This window comes from Camellia sinensis, chromosome 7 (assembly GCF_055761805.1).
Source record: "Camellia sinensis isolate YWXY chromosome 7, ASM5576180v1, whole genome shotgun sequence".
NCBI lineage: Eukaryota > Viridiplantae > Streptophyta > Magnoliopsida > Ericales > Theaceae > Camellia > Camellia sinensis.
The window spans coordinates 67,768,237-67,789,629 of NC_138967.1; the positions used below are offsets into that span (position 1 = coordinate 67,768,237).

Consider the following 21,393-nt stretch of genomic DNA (forward strand, 5'->3'; position numbering starts at 1 on the left):
CAACAATGCTCCTCGCCAAGCACCATCACTACCGAGCTCAGCAGCACTCCGGTGCGACTGTGCTCCAGCCAAGTTAGGCCAGTCTGCGGCAGATCACGATCATTGAGCTAAAATGAGCGAACAAGAAAAGACAAGCTGGCAGAGGATCATCTCGGCCAACTCTGGTCTGAACTTCGGTCGAACAAGCTTCCTCTCGGCACAGCTTAGCCTAGCTCGGCCCAGATACGCTTAGATCACTTTCAGCCCGGCCAGAACCGTGACCCAAGCCGAGATCACGAAAATCTCCCTCCCAACTCCTCTAACCTATCTATAAAAGCAACAAAAATTGGCTCTAACATCAGTGTGTGTACACCAGGTGAAATTGTGAATGCATCCTTCCTCACACTTGCCTCGCAAGATCTGCATCAGTTGAGGCTTCTTCAGCAAGCTCTGCGTCACATTCAGCTTCCCCAGCAAACCGGCTTTCACCTCTTGCCAGTTGTGTTGCTGCAGCTTTCTACTGAGGCTTCCTTCACAAGTTCTTCTAGTTTAAGAGGTGCAATCGTTGCCTTGATACAAATTACTCTATCTGGTTCAAGAAACAAACGAGGTATGACATTCCTCAACTTCCATATTCCATTGGTTGTGAAATACAATTCTTACTTCCATTATTCTATGTTTGCTTCATTGAAAATTGTTTTCAACTCTCTGTTTCTGAATTTGGTTAGTGCCGACATTGAGTTGGATTCGTGTTTGTTCAATTTAACTTTTCATACATTTGTGCTTTTCCATGAATTTCTTCTTCCTTTTACAATTGTTACATCTTTTGCCCACCAAGTGTTTGATTCTATGCTAAAGTGAGAAATTCATCACAAAAAAATTGGAACATGCTCACCGTTGTTTTTTTTTGTCAACGTATACGAAATTACTTTAGAAATCTACCATGTTTTCTTGGAATATAATCCAAGATAAAAATAAAACTAAAATTTCTCTTACATTATATGTACTCCAACAGCGGGCATAAAGTATAAATTTTGCCAAATGTTTAACATTCAACTACCTAATGTGAATATCATGTCTACACGTTGAGGCCCTTGTGGAAGCTCTATTAAATCTTAATTGCGAGAAATAACCTATAATATTCATCTACTTTAACACCTAAATATATTCTAAGAAAAAAATCAATAAATATGATACTAAAAATAAAAAAAATTCAATCATTCTATTATTTGGAACAACGTAGCTACATCGATTTCCTCCACTTACGACACACTTTGCATTTTTATAAAATAAAATCCCCCTTGATTGTTCGAAGAAATGACATGAATGTCAATGTTTATTTGAAAAGTCCACTACATTTCACAGCTTTCACTGCGCATACTATTTATGCCATATGGGCTCAAGCTATGGACAAATCATTTGACTATATTAGTATCATTGCAAACAGAACAAATATGGAATATTGAGATTCAAAATTTATGAAAGTGTTCAAGAGAACAAGATTTGAATCTTCTAATTGTAGTTTAGGTTGCTCTTTGTGTAAAAGGGATATGCAATTTTAAATTTCTGTAAAAAAGGGTAGTTTGAATATCTGTTATTTGTTTCAATTTTACAATTAAATATATCTAACAAGCTATGTATAGAATATTCAATTCTAAAATCATTTGCTCCTCATTTTAAGACCACCAAACATGGTATTGATTTTTCATTACCTAGAACCTGAATTAAACAAGACTGAATTTTTTCTTATTTTCTTTTAGTTAGCTTACTGCCCTGTGAAGGTTTTAAAGTTTCTTCAAATCCTCTGTACTTTTTACTTTCCTTAAGAATTTGGAGATGGGATGTTCATTGTTATGAGACCTCATGCTAGCATGTAACATCATCTTTCTTTTTAAGATGGATGCATTTTGAGAGACTTTCAAACTGGGTTAAGCCATCGCAAATCTGCATGAGTTCTCTGCAATAATTGTACATAAATTAATTTGTTTTAATTTTTGTGGTTAGTGGAGAACAGCCATTGGACCAGATTTGTCATAAAATTGAGATTCTTACCGTGATGAAATTAAAACCATGAGCTCGAGGACGTAGTCATCTGATAAAAAGACCTACTTGTCATATAAGTATTGTAGTGAAAGATATATCCTTAGAGGAATATATAGATAGAGGCTATCTTACATTTTCTGTGACAATAAGAAGCGAAATGTCCAATGCCACATGTTAAAATTCTTAATGCAGGTATATAATCATGAATACAAGGCAATAGGCATATTACCGTCATCTATTGCAGTACATACATGTTTTATATACATATATATACTAATTTTTTTTTTCCTCTCTCAAGTATTAAGTAATGAGCTTTTATTTGATCGCTTTTGTTTTTCTAACTATATAGTTCTTGCAAATTGTGTGTATGTATAAGGAATTTGTTAAATTTAGAATTAGTTTTCACATTTTCCATTGAATAAATATATGCAATCCATTACTCAAATCTATTTATGCGCGGTATAAGCTGAAAGTGTTTGAGCTCACTTATCCGGCTGCAAAATTAAGGTTGCTTCTACTTTTCTCTCACAAGATTTACAAAGGTACTGATGCAGCTTGTAACATTTATTGGCATTGAAATTGCTTTCTTTGAACACCAAAATTTATATTCATTCTAATGTCTCCAAAATTCTAATACATTTTAGTTTTAAAAAGGATATCTTTCTTGGATGCTAGAACAAACTCCTTTGAGCATGAATAGCAAAAAAATTGACTCATGGTGCAGGAGCTTTTTTCCTCATAATATAAGTAAAATCATTCTTTTCTTTTTGCTCTTGATTCTTCTGTAGAGTTTGTTGATGGAATTGTGTGTTCCTTTGGAGGGTTGATACATAATGATATGGCATATACTTGTGTGTACATGACTTTGACCCCCGCTTTTGGCACCTTTATTATATTATTAAAATCATCGATAATTTAAAATATATATATTTATTGAGAAGGAAGTGTCAAAAATAGAATGTGGATGTACTCAGAACATAGAACTCAACTTGCTTATCCTTCGAACATTTTCCAAAGTTTCTTAACTCTACTATATTGTCTTAAATACCTATGAACTCCCTAGCATTGTTGAGCAGAAAATCAATATAAATTTGTTAATGACTACAAAAGATTTACTAAAAAAATTTATATCAACATGACTTATAAATCCATACTCAACAACTAAATTCCATTAGTCCAACGATATAGACAAACAGCAGCCAAATTTCCAATTAATAATCTCAACACTATCAACTCAACTCAAGAAAAGTAATATGCACCTAAACAAATTTTATAATGCAAAATAAATTATTAATTGATTCAATTTTTGCCTTGACCTATCAGCTAAGAGTGTACAAAAATGAAAAACAAAATATAATAGAACATTTTTAAAATTTTAAAAATACAAAGAATTGTACATGATTTAAAGAGGGACACAATTACAATTAGATTAAGGATAAACAACATATAATCTTTACATATAGGAGTAGTAGTTTAATTATCAAAACTTCAAGGAGCACACGACCACCTGTTCCTTAGCTAGCTCCGTCACTGGTAGCAAATCACCCTTTTGCTATAAGAAAAAATATCTATTGAATCATCAAATCGATTTATAACTAATATCACTCTAGATCATAACTAAATATGACTAAATCTATAATTAAGTAAATAAATACATGTCATAAATCACAGTCAATAATCATTATAAATCATAGTTAAATACCACTATGTTTAGAATCATTTTAATTTGACATTTAAGTGGCTCCACAACCACATTTGAACCACAATGGGATATAACAAAATAACAATAAAATCATAACTAAGACCTATACGGGGTATAGTTGGTGGGACAAAAATGGAGACCTAAAAAATAAATGGAGATTTCTTAAAGTTTCTTACTATTGTAATTCAAATGTAACATCTTTTTCTATACCGATTATTATTAATGTTTGAATACAACCAACGTGACACTATCATATGCAATTGAATCTTCAACGATCCTACCAACTTAACTTCCACTCTTTGCTTATCTATAAATCATTGTTCCAGCTTATTCACTTTAAAAGCAGCCCACCGTGTGCTCTTTGTGTCTCGGCAAACCAGTTGGTTCTTTCCTCGTAATATCACCTTAGGTAGGTTATTTGCCTTGAATATAAGGTATTGTACACATCACATTTGAAAACATAAACACAGTAGTTATAACTTTGTTAGAATGTCTTCTTAAACTTATGCTACATTCATGTTAGGCATACCACATCAGTATCACTTTAGCCTTTGGTCAAAGCTATCTACTTCCCTATACTAACCAATAATGTGCCCCCCACAACAACTTAACCTATCAGCCTATGTTGAGGGGAAAAAAGGTATGCTCAATAACAAATACGCAAGAAAACCACAAATCATATACCAACTAAAATAATTTGTGAATTCATTCCAGCTTGTAAACATTAACAGAATTGACTACAGCAATGTGCTTACTACAACCGCCTTACTACTGAACAAAAAAGAATGCGATGTCAACGTTATTGAGAGAATCGTGCAAGGGCAAGACTCCAAGGACAACCTGCTTCTGCTACAAACAGTAAATCCATTTGGCAGCCTACCAACACAAGTAATCCATGCATGCAAAGCTTCTTAGATAGACTTATTAACCCTTTTCTCCTATTATCATCCACCTTAGCTACTAAAGGCCCGCCTTCACATGGATCAATCGAGCAACACATTCCTTCTATAGGCAACTTCTCGTATAGTTCAATTCTACCCAATAAGCCACCTACTCTATGTTTCTTGGAAATATACTTCCTACTTACAATTTGATTCTTATTTGATCGTATTGCAGACAAAAGCATGTTCTCTCCCCTATGAAAAAAAAACATTTCCGTTAATGCTTCTCTTACCATTGTATTTAACACCAGCATCAAGTTCTACGTTGCAACAAATAGTTACTAATCCAGATGCTCTACAACTTTGTAGTCTTACAGCAATAACGACTTCGCATCCAAGTCCACAACGTACGTACAACGAACTCTATCTCACATCTCCTATATATACACACATATATACATACATAACAAACTTCATAAGCAATTTCTCTTGAAGATACATGAGGAATATACAAATTGGCATGTACTTCCATCTCCACCACTGATCTCTTCTGTTATCTTGCAACCATCTTTCTGCCGCTTCTGCAATGCAAAGCTCTTTGCATATGAGCCCAAAGGGTTTTGTTGTTCCAAGGGTGAAATATGCCTTGCCACCAACAAACCCCCTCCTACTCTTTACTGCCTTCTAACTAATACAGTAGTTAACATTTTCGAGCCAACATTCGTTCATACAAAACCTCTTTGCCTTCACATCTATGGGTGTTAAGGCCAAGTTTGGGAAGACTAAAAAAGTGCACTTTTTGTCTTTTTGGACTAAAAAATTGAGATTGAAAATATGGATGTTTGGGTTAACTTTTTGACTTTTTATTGAAAAATGTGTAATAAAAAATTGTAAAAATTGATTTGTAGGGAAAAATTTGAATTGGGAGTTGTGCAGCCGTAATTGTTGACTTTTGGTGAATAGTGTTAACTTTTTAACTTTTTGAGTAACTTTTTAGCTTTTTGACTTTTTTGGAAGTACCCAAACTTGGCCTAAACTTGATACCAATGTAGCATGCAAAAGAAAAGGGATTTATACCTTTTTAGCTCAAGGACAGATTTACCATTACGTCAATTGTGAATCCACTAGATGCAACTCCTAAGTATTTAGGACTGAATTATCTGACGCACAAACACAAACTTCAAAGTTATCTGATGAAGAAAATAGAGTTGTGAAATCAGAGGAGTTAATGTTCACAAATAGAAAAACAATATCAGAATTGCATATCATGGTCCATGACCCAACAACTAAAGTAATTTCTATTTTTCCAATCAATTCAGTTTCAATAATCTTCTTTGAATGTATTTTATTATACATTATATTTTTCCATATACTAATTATTTAAAATAATTTAGGGAACACTCTTATGTTGTAAGAAAACGATATGCAAAATCTTGCCAAACAAAGGCTGGTATTATTTGTCATGCCTATATTGCTACAAGAAAGTCACTGAAAAGGAAGGAAAGTCATGGTGCAATTCATGTGAAATCTTTGTCTATGCACCACTAACTAGGTATATAAATTTCCTGTTTATGTGAAATACAATACATTGAAATAGTAACATCAACTTTCTCAGTTGTCACTGAAACAAATAGGTATAGGGTTTGTGTCCATGCTAAAGATTCCGCAAATTGTGCAAAATTTGTTCTCTTCAATAAAAATGCAGAGGATCTAATTAAACAACCAGCTTTAGAGTTGCGTAATGAGGTATAGCAAATATATTATTCACTACATATATATATATATATATATATGAAAGTATTTCATTTACAGTCTTTCTATTTTTAATTTTCAAAAATAGTTAAATTACAAACACTGAAATCTTTTTATTTATTACTAATTAGCTTTGTCCAACAAACTTCACAGGATGATGAAGATGAATTGACTATAAAAGTTATAGAGCAAATGATTGGACAAACATTTGTCTTCCAAATAAAATTGACAGAATCCAATATCCAAAAGCCAAACTCATAATTCACTGTAGCAAAAGTTTTCACAATTAATTATGCGCTTGAGTGTAAATATTATCTCGACATCATTGAAAAGGTAAAGCTTACATTAATCTTACACTTTGTGTACCAATTAAATCTACTTTCCGCTTCAAAGGTAATACTTTGTCTATCTAATTAACAAGCCTAAAACTTCTGAATTCATGTTTACATTGTTACTAACACTTACTTCTCTACAGATAAGGATAGAAAATCCTCAACTTGAAGAACAATTAGAACACATAAATCCAAAAGTTAAAGATCAAGATGATCAAGATACAAATATGACAGAGTGTACTCCAACAAAAAAAGACTTCAAGTTGCAAATACAAAGGACAAAGATGATGATATCACACTGCCATTACCCTGATTGAATTCCAAGCTCATATGTGCAATTATATGCTCAGTCTCATAATCCATTCAAATTAGGTAGTTTATTTTAGTTTTAACACAACTCTAAACGAAATGCTCTTTCACTTTTTCAAAAGATCATGGATTGAATGTTTAGAATTTAATTATTTTATGGATACTAAAGGTTTTGGTTCAATTATAGCTTCTTATAAGTTTTGCAAATCTCATGTTTTTTTTTTAAGTTTTTTGGAATCCAGATGTTCTTGAGTCCAACACTGTTGCATCTACCTTACAATATATACACATTTTATATGCCAACAATACATTAGAATATGACTTTTAGATTGCCTATTTCATTAAAATGGGGGGGAAAAAATCACATTTTTAATTAAATGCTCAAGGTACACATTCAAGTTTGCTTTGTATTACTACATTAATACCTTTTCATGAAACTTATTAAATTATATTCTATTATAAACAACCATTGTTTTCGACAAACGAATTTGTAAATCTTTTCCTATTTGACTTTCAATTCATAATACTTTCTACACAAAAAAAATTTGAGTAGACAAAGAAATTTTTTATTCAATAAAGAAAGCACATGACATTCAATAATAAATTTCCTATTCAACTAAGAAAGCAAACCACCTTCTTCATTCATAAGAAATCTTATGTAAAAGGATTGTATTTGATTCATGAATTTGGAAAGAGATTTACAAAGAAAAATAAAAAAAGTGTGTGAAACATAAGTAAAATATAATTATATTTCATTCATATTTTCCACACAAACTATTGCGACTCAAAACTAATTTTTCATTTTAAAAATAAATTCTCATACATTGCATGGGTCACCTACTAGTATATTACTAAAAGTAGTATTTGCTCTCAATTTTTCTCTCTCCTGTGTGGCACATCTCTTTTTTTTTATTATTATTAAAATGCCATATCAATATATCATTTTACCAAAATTATTTTTATAATTTAGTATTTAAAAGACTTCTACGTAATCTAAATTACTCATAAACAAAACGTAATAGAATTATACATACTCAAAAATACTTTACCAATTAATTTTATTATACTTTTTTTTTCATTGTTTTAAAATAAAATATTAAAATTATTTCTTATTTTTATGTCTATCTTATTTATAATATTAATTATGTTGAATTTCTTAAATAGTTAGAATCGCTTTTAATTTTATAACAATTATTTCTAATATCAAGTTATAATTTAATATCATATAAATTTATTATATATATTTATTTAAGTTACATTTTTGTAGCATGAAAGGTTAAAATTATCAAATTAATGCTTATTTTTTGTGTCACAATTTAATATAATTTAAAATTATTATATATTTTTATTTAATTTATATTTTATAGTACGAAGGGGTGGGCGTTGGGTCGTGTTCGTGTCAAAATTACCTCAACACTAACCCGACCAGTTTATTATTTTGTGTTATCATATTGTGTCATTTTCGATCCGTATCCGATTTGTGTCGTGTCAATGTGTCATGTAAAAAAATTTCACTATTAACTAAAAATATCAAATGCATGAATTTTTTTTGAAAATTCCTTCACAAGTTAAATTTAATGAAATATTGAATGAAATTATTTATAAAAAAATATTTGATTTTAACTTTATTTTATTTTCTTAATTTATAAAAATTATATTTTATTATTATATTTTTTTACTAGATTAACTCAAATAAAAGACAAAAAAATACATTAAGTTCAATTAAAAGGAAAAAAAAAATCTATATTAAACTTAAAATCATATTTTACATACTTTTAATAAATTTGATATAATTACATAAGAGATTAAAAAAATGTCATGATACACTTTAGTGGAAATAATATTAAAATGTGTAACTAATTCTTCATTATATGAGTTATCTGTGTCAATTTCATGTTATACAAATTTGATACCAACTTAACCTGTTTAATATTTGTGTTATCGGATCATGTCATATACGTGTTTGTGTCAGTAAATGGTCAATCTTAGGCAGCTAATTTCGTGTACAATTCGAATCGTGTTATGTTGTCAGGTTGTAAATTCCCACCACTAAATGATAGAGTTAAAATTATTAAAATATACACAAATAATTTACTTAAAATTATTATACGTGTTGATTTAAATAAGATTTTTATAAAACGATAAGACTATGATTATCAAAATAAAAATAAAAATAAAAAATATTGCTTACCTTTAACTTTTTTTTTCTTTCTCCTATGTAACGCATCTTCCTTTTTTCCTTTTTTATTAAAATTCCAAATCAATATACCTATACCAAAATTCTTTCTAAAATTTAATATTTAAAAGATTTTGACTTAATCTAAATTAACCATAAACAAAATTTAATAGAATTATACATACTAAACATATTTTACCAATTAATTTTAGGAAAAATTAATTTAAGGTCTCTCTCCCATTTTTAGTAATAAAAGAGATCCACAATATTATTTTATGATGTCTAAAGTCCCTCAACTCCCATATCCATATATCACAGAGAAATTTGTCTATCTAAAATCAAATCTCATTTTTTTTTTCTCTCTCTCTCACTCTAAACTCTCTCGGCATGCTCAATTCATCATATCGTCCACCTTCGAGATCACAAACTCCAACCCTAACATGTAATGAATAAAGATGATGTGCTTACCAGAGAAACAGATTGAGATGGATCTGTGAGGAGATAAAATAGAGTTTGATCAGAGTTATAACTTCAAATTTGATTGCAATGCCCAAGACGAGAACTAAGCTGAAACTTTTCATATTAGTCTCACTCTCTCATATGTGAATTTGATCAAACCAGGTTGAGCTTCGGAGAACAACAAATAGTTCCGAAGCATAGAGAATGAACCCTAACGAGGAATCAGATGATGAATTCGAAGCTTTGTGCTTGTGCTTTCTCTATTGCCAAAATTCCAAATAAACGAGAGAGAGAGGGAAAGAGAGAGAGAAAACATTCTTGTATCTTTGACCATCATCATCATCATCTCTCTCCCTATTTCTCTCTCTCTCTCTCTCTCTTTATATATATATATATATATATATCTTCATTTTCAATCTCCATCTTCCTCTATCAATTGGTTCGAGATCTTGTATAGTTCTTTTGATTTTTGAAGATTATTGAGTCAATGTTCGTTTTTCTTCAAATTTCCCAAGGTGCTGTTGACAGATCTTGTAACACCCCAGCCAATGTAAACCATGGAATACATTTTGCTTAAGGTTTATGATTTTCAACCAGAAAAGATTGTGAGGGGGAATTTCTCTGGGTTGGAAATGGGGAATTTCTCTAGTTTGAGTGAATTTCTCTGTGTTGGAAGGGGATTTTCTCTGGGTTTGAGTGAATTTCTCTGAGTTAGAGTGGAATTTTCACTGAGTTTGAGTGAATTTCTCTGGGTTTGAAAGGGATTTTCTCTAGGTTTGAGTTATGGAATTTTCTTTCACTTCAACAAGGGCTTTGTTCTCAACTTCTAAAAGATCAATTTTAAAGGATTTCCATGAAATAAGAGCTCTCAAGATATTGTGATTATCCAACTGACTCCCACTTACCCTCTTGCTATTACCTAGTTATGTCTTTAATTTTCTTTCAATGGACTGTTTGGCTTCTAAGAAAATCTGAAGTTTTCTGGGATGGATTCAGAATTTCTCTAGGAACAAAATTTCTCTGAGATGGATCTAGAATTTCTCTGGAATCGAATTTTTTCTAGATTGATGTTGAGGGACCTTAGACATTATGAAAATATTATGTCATTTATACTATAAAATCTTAATACTAGAAACCCTAAAAAAAAATCCTCTTAATTTTATTCTACTTTTTTCACTTTTTAAAAAAATTTAATATTAAAAATATTTATTTTTATAAAATTTGCTATATATATTTATGTAAGTTATATTTTTATAACACGATAGAACTAAAATTATTAAAATATGCATAAATAATTATTTAAAATTAGTATATGTGTTGATTTAAGTAATTCTTTTATGGAGCGATCTAAAATTATTAAAATAAATAATTAAAATTATTACTTTTTTTCTGTCCAATTTAACAATGATTTTAAATATTTTATATATTTAAAAATATAAATAATTTAACTAATTGTTTTTTAAAAAAATATTAAAAAGAAAAAAGAAAAAAAGATATGCCTTGCATACCATGTCATCGCATTCATTCGGATTGCTTTTTCTCCCCTCTTCCTCGTCCTCCTCACCTTGCCGGTTGGCACCGCCGTTAGGCTTTCCGGCATTGCTTTTCCGCTCACCGCCGCATCTTCTTCCCGATTAGGTACTCTCTCTCTCTCTCTCTCTCTCTCTCTCTCTCACTCTCTTTCTCTTTACTCCCTCTCTCTTTCTCTCTGCTCTCTTCCATCTAAAAAATCAACCCCCTCTTCCATCTAAAATTTTCACAAGAAAAAAAATGAGCAAAAGGAAAAGGGTTTCACAGTTAGAATCTGATTGAATATATATGTGTCAAGATCAGTGAAACAGCGAGGCTCAATTTACTGAGAAAAAAAAAATAGTTTGGCTAGGAATTTGTTTCACAAATGGTTTAGGAATGGCAGGAAGGAAGCATACAAAATTTCCACCTCCTCTAGGAATTTCTGGATTTTTTGCCCATCATTTTCTTGTATCAGACTATATCATTCAACAACACTGTTACATGCTTTCTCAGTTGAAAATATTTAAAATATTTTTACCTATCATCATTGTAAATTTGTATTTTGTAATAGATAATGGATGAGGGAAGTACAAGTGATGATTGCTTTGTTGGTGAAAATCGGTAATATAAATTAGATTTTTTTTATCTTTCATTCAAGTTTTGTAATTTGAATTATGTTTTTTATAACCCACCAATCCGTCCGAACTGCTAAGTCAAAACCGCCATTGTTTGGCAATTGAACCGCTAATTTTTGATAAGAAAAATAACAATTTCTAATGACAATTTTGTCAATCTGCCACTTGCCGTGCGGTTTCTATTTTACCCTAAACTGCACACAGCCCTACACACAGTGATCGTCTCTCAGCTCTCAGGTAATCTCTCTGAACATCGGAAAATTATGCACACACATCCCCTCCACTCTCTTCCCCTGCTAATTGTCCCGTCACTACTATTTTTTTTTTTAAAAAAAAAATGTTAACTAGGTCGTGAATCTTCAAACCAAGAAATTGATTATATTTTGAGGATTGTGCTTTGATTATTGTTATTATTTTTTGTGGGTAAGTGCATGCTTTGATTTTAGTTAATAGAGAAAATGGTTTATCGTCTGGAACATCCATATTATGAAGATTGATGTGTGGGAAACATCTGAATAGTTTAAGTTATTTGAATAGTATTTTTTTTCTTTTTATTAGTTATTTATTTTTGTGTTCATGAAAAAGGTCCATTTAGAAAGGAACCGGACCGCCAACCAGGTTGAAGCCACCGGGATTTTTTTGACTGAACCGCCGGGTTTTTGTGAACCACAAGTCGGCTGTGATTTGCAAATTAGCCAATCCTCCATCCGTGGTTTGGTTGTGTTTTTATCTATAAACCGCACTGAACTGCCTCGTGCACACCCCTAGTGCTACCCGACTCATGGTCCTTCCGTTCCATGAGTACAGGTTTCTTTCAACTCCATGTATATGGTATATATTTATTTATACATTTGTATGTTGAGTGTAAATGCACTGCATTTGCAATTTTACATCTAAATTTTGTGACAATTTAATGAATGACAAAGCTGAGTTGAGTTTGAAAACTGCTAGCTATTATTTAATGGTTAACATGAAAGCAAAAAAAAAAAAAAAAAAAAGTGTGACAAAAGCTTCAAATCTATTATGAGTTGTGTGCTTTATATAATAGAATAGATACATATGTGAGTAGAAATTTATTTTGTATATATCTAGTCAGATGACTCAATGTTCTCATTGTTGAAATCATAGTATTCCAAAGTAATTTCATACTTGCTTAGTTGTAGTTGAAGTTAGGGTTCGTTTTGTGTCTCAATGATTGTTTGTATTTTTGTTTTACTTGTTCTACTTAATTATCTTCTTCTTGTATATTTCGGATGCTCAATTTTGTTGCACAATTTGGTGGAATGAGTTTGTTGTGATTATTGTTAGAGTGTGCTCTCAGGTAATGTGGTTATGACTTTTTTGCCATTGGGTTTTTGGATATGGTAGGTAGTGTCTCTTTGGTTGTGTTTTCTTTTTCTGTTTTCATTTTTTGAAAAATAGAAACTTGTTCGGCAAATTGTTTCTAAAAATAGTTTCCGGGACATTTTATGATGAATACTTTTAAGAAACACCAACATATGTTTTCAAATTTTTGAAGACTATTTTTACACAAAAATGAAAACTATGGTTTTTTCAAACTTTCATTGTTCTTTTTTTAAAAAACAAAAATGAAAACAAAGAAAACAAAAACACAACTAAGATACATTTTTTTGTCTTTTTGTTTATTTGGGGAAAAATATATGTTCGTAGTAATCCAGTATATAGACTTGGTTGTCTGTTGAATAATGTGAAATTGCTGCTTTTGTTGCAAGTTTTTGTATAAGTTTGTCAATTAGCATTCCTCATGTTGATTAAATCTATATCACTTGTGAGCTTATTGGATTAGTGAAAATAATCATTGATTGTTCTTTTACTTAATTGTATTTTCATATTGTCTAAATTTCACTTTTTAAGTTACAATTTTATTTATCCATAGCAGAAAATTGTAAAATTTATCTAATGTAACTTGGTATAAATCACTAGCACATAAGATATATAATGCCAGTCAAATAGATATTTACAAAAAGTTACACAAAATGAAAAGATACACTCCATAATGTACAGCAATATACGTATAACATAAGATACAAATTGGTAATCTGTATCTATTTACCCCTGAACATATTAAAGTATAAGATACATATCACGAATTGTGAGATGCTAACAACACTGATTTTTAGCAATCCAATGAATTGACTTGTAGCTTTGTTGTCTAGTGAACAAGGTGAACCTGCTGCTTTCGTTGCAATCATTTGCATTAGTTTTTCAATTTGCATTCCTGATGCTGATTAAAATCTGGATCACTTATGAGCTTCTTGGATCATTGAAAATAATCGTTGATTGTTCTGTAAATTGTTTTGATGATCTCAGATTGATTTTAGTCTTGTGATATCCTATTAATATTGTAGTATCTTACAGAGTTCATATCCTGTTGAGTTGAATGGAGATTGGAGATGTTGGTTCACTGCATTCCAAATCAATGGGAACTAGAGTGGACAAAACTATTTCAACTAGTATACATACAAAGGCCTGTGTCTAAACATCATTGTCGCTATGGCACTCACACAATTTTCTTTGAATTATTACTTCCCAAGTTCCAGTTGCTATTCTTCACCGTCTCTAAGCTTTCTCCTATTTCACCCACAAACCCAATCTTCAAATAGTTTCAGATCTCTGAAGTTCAGAGTGTCTTGTTCTCAACAGACCATTCAACTTGAAACCCCACAAGACAACTCCACAAAGAGGAAGAGAAAGCCAAGACCAAGTTTCTTTGATCAAATTCGCGACAAATGGTCTATGAAAACCCCGTCCTTGAGAGAGAAACTTCCATGGCAAGAACAAGAACAGAAACAGAGCGAACCAATTGAAGACGATGAAGAAGGTCAGTGCCATCAGTCGTTTGGGGTTACTGTAATTGAGTCAGAACCTGATAAGGACCCTTCAGTGAGTGACCTGAGTTTTGTTCCCACTAATCGTGTAGTTCCAGCTCCTTGGATTCATGGAAGCAAACCCAACAAATCCCAGTTTGGTTCTGTTTCCAAAAATTTACAAGACAGTTGTGAAAACGACAAAACGATTGATGAGTTTCACAATCACTGCGAAGACAATGTTTTGAGTAATGTTGCTCGAGAATCAGAGAATTTGGAAACTCAAGTTAATTTTGATGGCAAATTTAATTATAGAGGAGTTGTTGACACTAATGACACCCCAATTGAGTTAACCGAGAAGAAGGTGGCATTACCGATTGAGGACATCAAAAGGGTCTCTTTTGATGGGAAGTCGTTCAGTTTTGATCAGGAAGGTCATAGTTTTGACGGTTCCAGTGGTAAGATTGATTCAATGACATTACCGTGGGCGAGAAAGAGTGATTTGGGATCTGTAGATGGTGATAGGTTGAGGAAGAGAAACACAATCCTGCCGGAGAAATTAATACCAGAAAACGAATTGAAGAGGCTTAGGAATGTGGCTTTGAGGATGGTAGAGAGGATCAAAGTTGGAGCTGCCGGTGTTACGCAGGCATTGGTGGACTCCATCCATGAGAAGTGGAAGGAAGATGAAGTGGTGAAATTAAAATTTGAAGGGCTTCCTACACTTAACATGAAAAGGATTCACGAAACTCTAGAGGTCAGTATTGGTATATTTGTTTCCATAACTATTGACTATGAAATAAAATAATGAAACTTCAAGTGGCTTAATTAATAGTGTAATTGGACCTTATTTTAATGACTAATCAGAGATTCAAGTATACTGATGTAATTTGCTGCAATATTTCACTCTCTTGTTTGATACCACACTTGGATTTTTTCATTTTGTAGTTTCTTCACCATGAATTTGGAGAATTAGGTCTGCTAGTTCTTATATGTGTTATATGTTGTTCTCTACCAGAGTAGAACTGGAGGCTTGGTAATATGGAGATCGGGAAGTTCAGTTGTGGTATACAGGGGAATGACCTATAAGCTTCCTTGTGTTCAATCATATACCAAACAGAATCAAGTTAATACAAAGAGTTTGCATTCTTCAAAAGATATAGTGGGTGATCTTCCTCCGAGAATTGGATTGAAGGATTCTGTTAGAACAACAGAATCATTGGTTTCCAATTCTGCAAGATATTTGAAGGATTTATCTGAAGAAGAAATAATGGATTTAAGTGAGCTCAACTATCTATTAGATGAGCTAGGTCCACGATTTAAAGATTGGTCAGGCCGCGAACCATTGCCTGTTGATGCTGACTTGCTTCCTTCTGTGGTTCCTGGATACAAACGCCCGTTCAGACTACTTCCTTATGGAACAAGACATGGTTTAAGAGATAAGGATATGACATTTTATCGGAGAACTGCAAGAACAATGCCTCCGCATTTTGCCCTTGGTATGTCAACAATAGTACTATGGTTTCTTATTCACATTCTTGTGTTTTCTTATGGATTTTGTTGTCTTTTAATTGATATAGGAAGAAGCAGAGAACTGCAAGGTCTGGCGATGGCTATGGTGAAGCTATGGGAAAGAAGTGCCATTGCCAAGATAGCCATCAAACGTGGTGTACTAAATACTTGTAACGAAAGGATGGCAGAAGAACTCAAGGTGCAATATATCAAATATTGTTATTTATGAACTTAATGTAATGGAAAATGATTTCCCTACAATAGAATTCATAATAATTGTGAAAGAGAAAATGTATGGTACAGAGTTAAGATCAATCATTCTTTTAACTCTTATTTTAAGTGTTTTTGCAGTTTTCTTGAGAAAGATTTATCATGATCCTATTCTCTCACAAGTTGCTCTTGCTAACCTTATTTATCATTGGCATAGGACACTAGAGAGGTTGGGGAGGTACAGTAACTCTACCTCTTTGTGTAGTCTTTGGTTCACTAGAATGAAATAAAATGGAATAAAATGATCATTCCTAAACCTCCTTATGAAATAACTATTCCCTTACTATGGTGAATGACGATTCCATTTGTATTACAATTTTCATCATTCATTTAGTGAGCCAAACGTGAACATTATGATGGAATTATCATTCCATTCCATTTCATTCTAGTGAACCAAACATAGCACTAGTGTTGTCCAGTTGTGGTGATTTATCTTTTTATTTGGGATTTAGTTATATTTATGAATTTATTCTACTTAATGAAGTTCGACTTCTAAATGCCTTGAGATGGAATTTTCAGTGGGTGGGAAAGTGAATGTTGATTTACTGGTAAAACTTACATGGTGGTCTATTTCCAAAGTCACAAATATGTCCATGCATGCATATGTATTTTCATTCATATTCACATAGAAATTAGTAGACAGTTATTCTTTATTTCGGTAGATTAATTAAATATTTGCAAGTAAATGCTAACCTGCCTGATACTGTTGTCTTCAACAACGCTTTAGATTCTGAATAAATTTGGTCAACTTAATTAATTTGTTGTTTACGACCAATTTCATCTCATTTATGCAGATATTGACAGGTGGAACACTGTTGTCGAGGAACAAGGATTATATTGTGTTTTATAGGGGTAATGACTTTTTGCCTCCTGTTGTGACAAAGACATTGGATGAAGCTCAGAAACTAGCAGCATTGCAACAAGATGAGGAAGACCAAGCACGGTGGAAGGCATCGACCTTGATTCATTCAAATACCAAAGCCAATAATGGCCTTCTTGTTGCGGGAACACTTGCTGAGACCATGGCAGCGACCTCACAATGGGGAAACCAACCTAGCAGCCAAGATATAGAGAAAATGAAGAGAGATGCAGCTGTGTCTAGACATGCTTCACTGGTCAGATATCTTGAGAAGAAGCTTGCTCTTGTAAGTATCTATACTCTTATTTAGGAAAGAATAGGGGCAATATCACAATTTGGTGAAGCAGTGTCGTTCCCATTTTTCTATTAAGTGAGGGAAAATATGTAAAATTAAATACAAACTAAAAGGATAAATATATAAAATTAATACCAATTAAAAGGATAATTACATAAAACAAACCCACATAAATAGCATGGAAAATGGGTTAGTTTAGTGGGATCAAAAGTAGGAATAAGTAGGATAGAGGGAGAAGAAATAGCATAAGAACATAAAACAAAATTACATAATTCAGTAAGCTTAAAAAGAGCTACACGCACTTTTGAGAGTTGGCACTAATGGAAAATAGTATAGGAAGCGGGATAGTGAGAGAAAACGTAAAAATAAATAGAATAAAAGAAAAAGGAAGAATAAGATAAAAAGTAAATATTAAAAATAAAATAAAATTTAAAGCATGCACCATTCTTCTAGTAAGTACTAGATAAGGAGTCTACTATGGAACACAAACTCTTTTTTGCACTTTCTGAGGTTCCATTTATTCTGGTCAATTGTAGGCAAAGGGAAAGATCAAAAAGGCTGAGAAGGCTTTGGAAAAAGTGCAGAAGGCTCTGAAACCAGCAGAGCTCCCTACTGATTTAGAAACCATTAGCGACGAGGAGAGATTTTTATTTCGTAAGATTGGCCAGAGTATGAAACCATTTTTGCCTCTAGGTATGCATCTCTTAATTTACTTTAATTCCATGGGTACATTTTTCAATGAAACAGTCACGAATCTGTGGTTTTTCATCTCAGGGAGGCGAGGAATGTTTGACGGTACAATAGAAAATATACACTTGCACTGGAAGTATAGAGAGCTAGTGAAGATAATTGTGGAAAGAAAAAGCCTTTCACAAGTCAAGCATATTGCAGTCTCTCTTGAGGCTGAGAGTGGTGGTGTGCTAGTCTCTTTAGATAAAACAACTAAGGGGCATCTGATTATACTCTACCGTGGGAAGAACTACCAACGTCCCCGTGCAATGAGGCCCAGGAATCTCTTAACGAAAAGGCAGGCATTAGCTCGGTCAATTGAACTCCAGAGACGTGAGGTAATATTTTGTTTGGTTTAGTTTTTGAAAATTGTTTTTGAATTATTTTTCGTGTTTTTTGTTTTTGTTTTTAGTGAACATTTTTCATATTTTATTTATTTATTTTTAGATGCACCTAAAAGTAAAATATTTATGAAGAAATTTGAAAACAATTCACTAAAAAGTTGTGTTTGGATCATGAATTTGGAAAGGGAAAGGAAAAGGTGAGGGAAATATGGATGAAATATAAGCTAAATTTTTTCTTAATTTCTCTCATCTTTTTTTTTTTTTTCTCCAAATCGCTACCCAAATACATGATCCAAACATAGCCTAAAGGAGAAGGGGAAGGGGAAAGGAGGAGGGGGTGCTTGGTGTTTGTATTATATATTTTATCTTTAGTGAATTTTTTTCATATACACCTAAAAAGTAAAATATTTGTAAAGAAATCTAAAAACACAAAAATAACAAAAAAATAAAAATCAGTTTTTGATTTTGAAAACCAAACATATTTTATTCTTGGTGTTTTGTGTAATTTTACTCTATTATCTCCCTTGGTCACTTTCGGAATATTCATCTATAATTATTTCTTGGTTGAATTATTTGCAGGCACTAAAGTATCATATCTCAGACGTAACACAGAGCATTGAGAAACTAAAGTCCGAGCTAGTATGATTTGCTTTTTTCACAATAATATGCAAACAAGGGAAAGTTTAGTGATGGCTTAAATACATTTCCTTGCATAACTTTTGTGCATCTGTTGTTAATTTTGTAGGAAGATATGAAGGCTGTCGAGGAGATTGATGAGGAAACTTTCTACTCAAGGGTGGATAATGCATCCTCTTCTGATGATGAGATGGAAGAGGTTAGTAGGAATAATCTTCTCTCTATAACAACTAGGTTTGGATCAATGTATGTTCTATGTAGAATTCATACAAAATGTTTCTCTATTTGGAAATCTTCTCTACATCTGCCTTTCATCTTCTATAGAATTTCACCACACAATAAGTCTACGGACACAGAGTTAACCACCGAACCAACCACATAAAACATTCATGGCCATACATATGAGGTAATGGGGCCCACATAAAAGAAACAGTTTCACTCAGATTGTTCCACCTATGTTTTATGTGGTTGATTCTATGGTCAATTATGTGTCCATAGACTTATTGATTTCACCATGCCAACCATTGGAACCATGTTGTCATTTTCCATTCCTAACCACTTCTTGCATTAATCAAAGCCGACATTTGCTTGAATTTTTTTCACTTTTGCAAAGCTCATTTGTTTATTATGACCATTGAGTAATAATCATGTCCACGCATATGTACTACACAGGGTATTTTAGGTATATCATATAATTTCTTTTAATCAGTATTCCCTGCCAGATATGAGTTGATTTTCAGACTGAAGAAGACGCTCTTCAGCATAACTTCTCTTCCCTAACTGAAGCTCTATTTTGTGATCAGGACGAAGATGAAGACGAATATGAAGATGAAGAGGCATACCTTGAAATATATGACAATAGCAATGAGGATAGTGACATATAAAACAAAGAGAACCTATTACTTTTGCAATTTGCTAGTCATAAGAAAGTGAAATTTTGTTTGCCATCACTGTAGGAACATTTACTCCTTAAATACATGTAACTGTTACTGTAGATAGAGGGTGCAATCAAACCTGTTGCTTGTATAACTGAATTTTTCGCTGTAAATTATGGCTGTAGTTTCATGTATCACGATGAGGACACTGTCTCTCACTTCATCCCCGGTTCAGCAAATAGTATATATTTATTATGATGATAATTGGGGAACTCGAAATTGATTTTGTTGACATGCGTGTTTGCATTTTGAGAGGACAATATCCCCGTGCCTACCTCATATTGTCAGCCAGCTTGAGAATTCTCTAGATGAAAATCTCCCTTGTAAGCAAGTCGTTCTTTGATCTTGTTCAACTTGACACTGCATGGTTCACAATGCATTTTTCTGTAAATAGAGTCAATAGTGTGGTGTCGTTTTACTCAAAATTTAGTTTTTTATTTTTTTGTTGGTGTTGGAGGCTTCAGCTTGGGGCAGGGGCCCTTAATCTTGTTTGTCCGTTTTGCCTTTAGTCTCCATTAAAAAATTTAATTTGACAAGTTATTTGGCATTATTGAAATTTATGTGCTAGAGTTTGATTAAGTTTTTACTTTGAAAATTAAAGTTTGCAATTTAAAATTTATTATTATTATTATTCATTACACATTGTATATTTATAGTGGTGGCCTTGTATATGTTAGGCAACTTAACAGCAGACACATTATGCAAATACATAAATGGAAAATATGACAACTTTCACTACGATGATAATACTCTATCATGACAAATCAAACCAATTATTCATTGCGAAAGAGAAGTATTACATTCAGTTACTAACCATCAACAACTCCACCTCTCACATATATGCTACCTTTGAAAGTATCTTCAATCTATCTTCCTGTCTTCTCGTCTATATACAAATTATCGATCTCTAAATATAAGTCGTTTTCTAATTCACATAATGTTTTACTCTCGTAATATATTTTTTTTTTCAACAACTACGAAGTATCAACTCCCATCTTTCTACCTTTTCAATATTCGTTTAAGAGTCATGATTATATGCATGGCGGCATGGACAAAAGCCCACCTATTTTAAATATGTTACCTTTATCAAAAAAATAAAATCTTAAAATTTATATGAAACCCTATATGATAATAAAAACATACTAATTATATCAATATTTTAAACTCTATGGCGAAGTGGAAGTGGGTGGGTCCAACTAGTATAT

General features: G+C 32.3%; 1 protein-coding gene across 5 annotated transcripts; it reads left to right on the plus strand.

The window, feature by feature from the left end:
• Positions 1 to 339: 339 nt before the first annotated feature.
• On the plus strand, positions 340 to 20,406 carry LOC114309537 (CRM-domain containing factor CFM3, chloroplastic/mitochondrial). 5 transcript variants are annotated; one of them, XM_082878100.1, is made up of 11 exons: positions 11,136 to 11,271; positions 12,366 to 12,611; positions 14,160 to 15,365; positions 15,627 to 16,107; positions 16,189 to 16,319; positions 17,185 to 17,535; positions 18,081 to 18,237; positions 18,319 to 18,611; positions 19,197 to 19,256; positions 19,363 to 19,452; positions 20,057 to 20,406. In XM_082878100.1, the coding sequence occupies exons 3-11, from the start codon at positions 14,295 to 14,297 to the stop codon at positions 20,135 to 20,137; spliced, it is 2,715 nt and encodes a 904-aa protein (XP_082734226.1). In that variant the 5' UTR covers positions 11,136 to 11,271; positions 12,366 to 12,611; positions 14,160 to 14,294; the 3' UTR covers positions 20,138 to 20,406. The 5 variants fall into 5 exon arrangements, with proteins under 5 accessions (XP_082734228.1, XP_028111079.2, XP_082734226.1 ...); XM_028255279.2 differs by having other exon boundaries at positions 11,138 to 11,271; positions 12,366 to 12,587; XM_082878101.1 differs by lacking the exon at positions 12,366 to 12,611 and adding an exon at positions 11,717 to 11,766 and having other exon boundaries at positions 11,157 to 11,271.
• The last annotated feature ends 987 nt before the right edge of the window (positions 20,407 to 21,393 follow it).

Bases quoted from the DNA above. Each gene is read 5' to 3' on its own strand.
- LOC114309537 (XM_082878102.1), top strand. From the start codon at position 14,295: ATGGCACTCACACAATTTTCTTTGAATTATTACTTCCCAAGTTCCAGT. The intron at 15,366-15,626 runs GTCAGTATTGGT...GTTCTCTACCAG, and splicing joins GGATTCACGAAACTCTAGAG to AGTAGAACTGGAGGCTTGGT. The intron at 16,320-17,184 runs GTGCAATATATC...TCATTTATGCAG, and splicing joins GGATGGCAGAAGAACTCAAG to ATATTGACAGGTGGAACACT.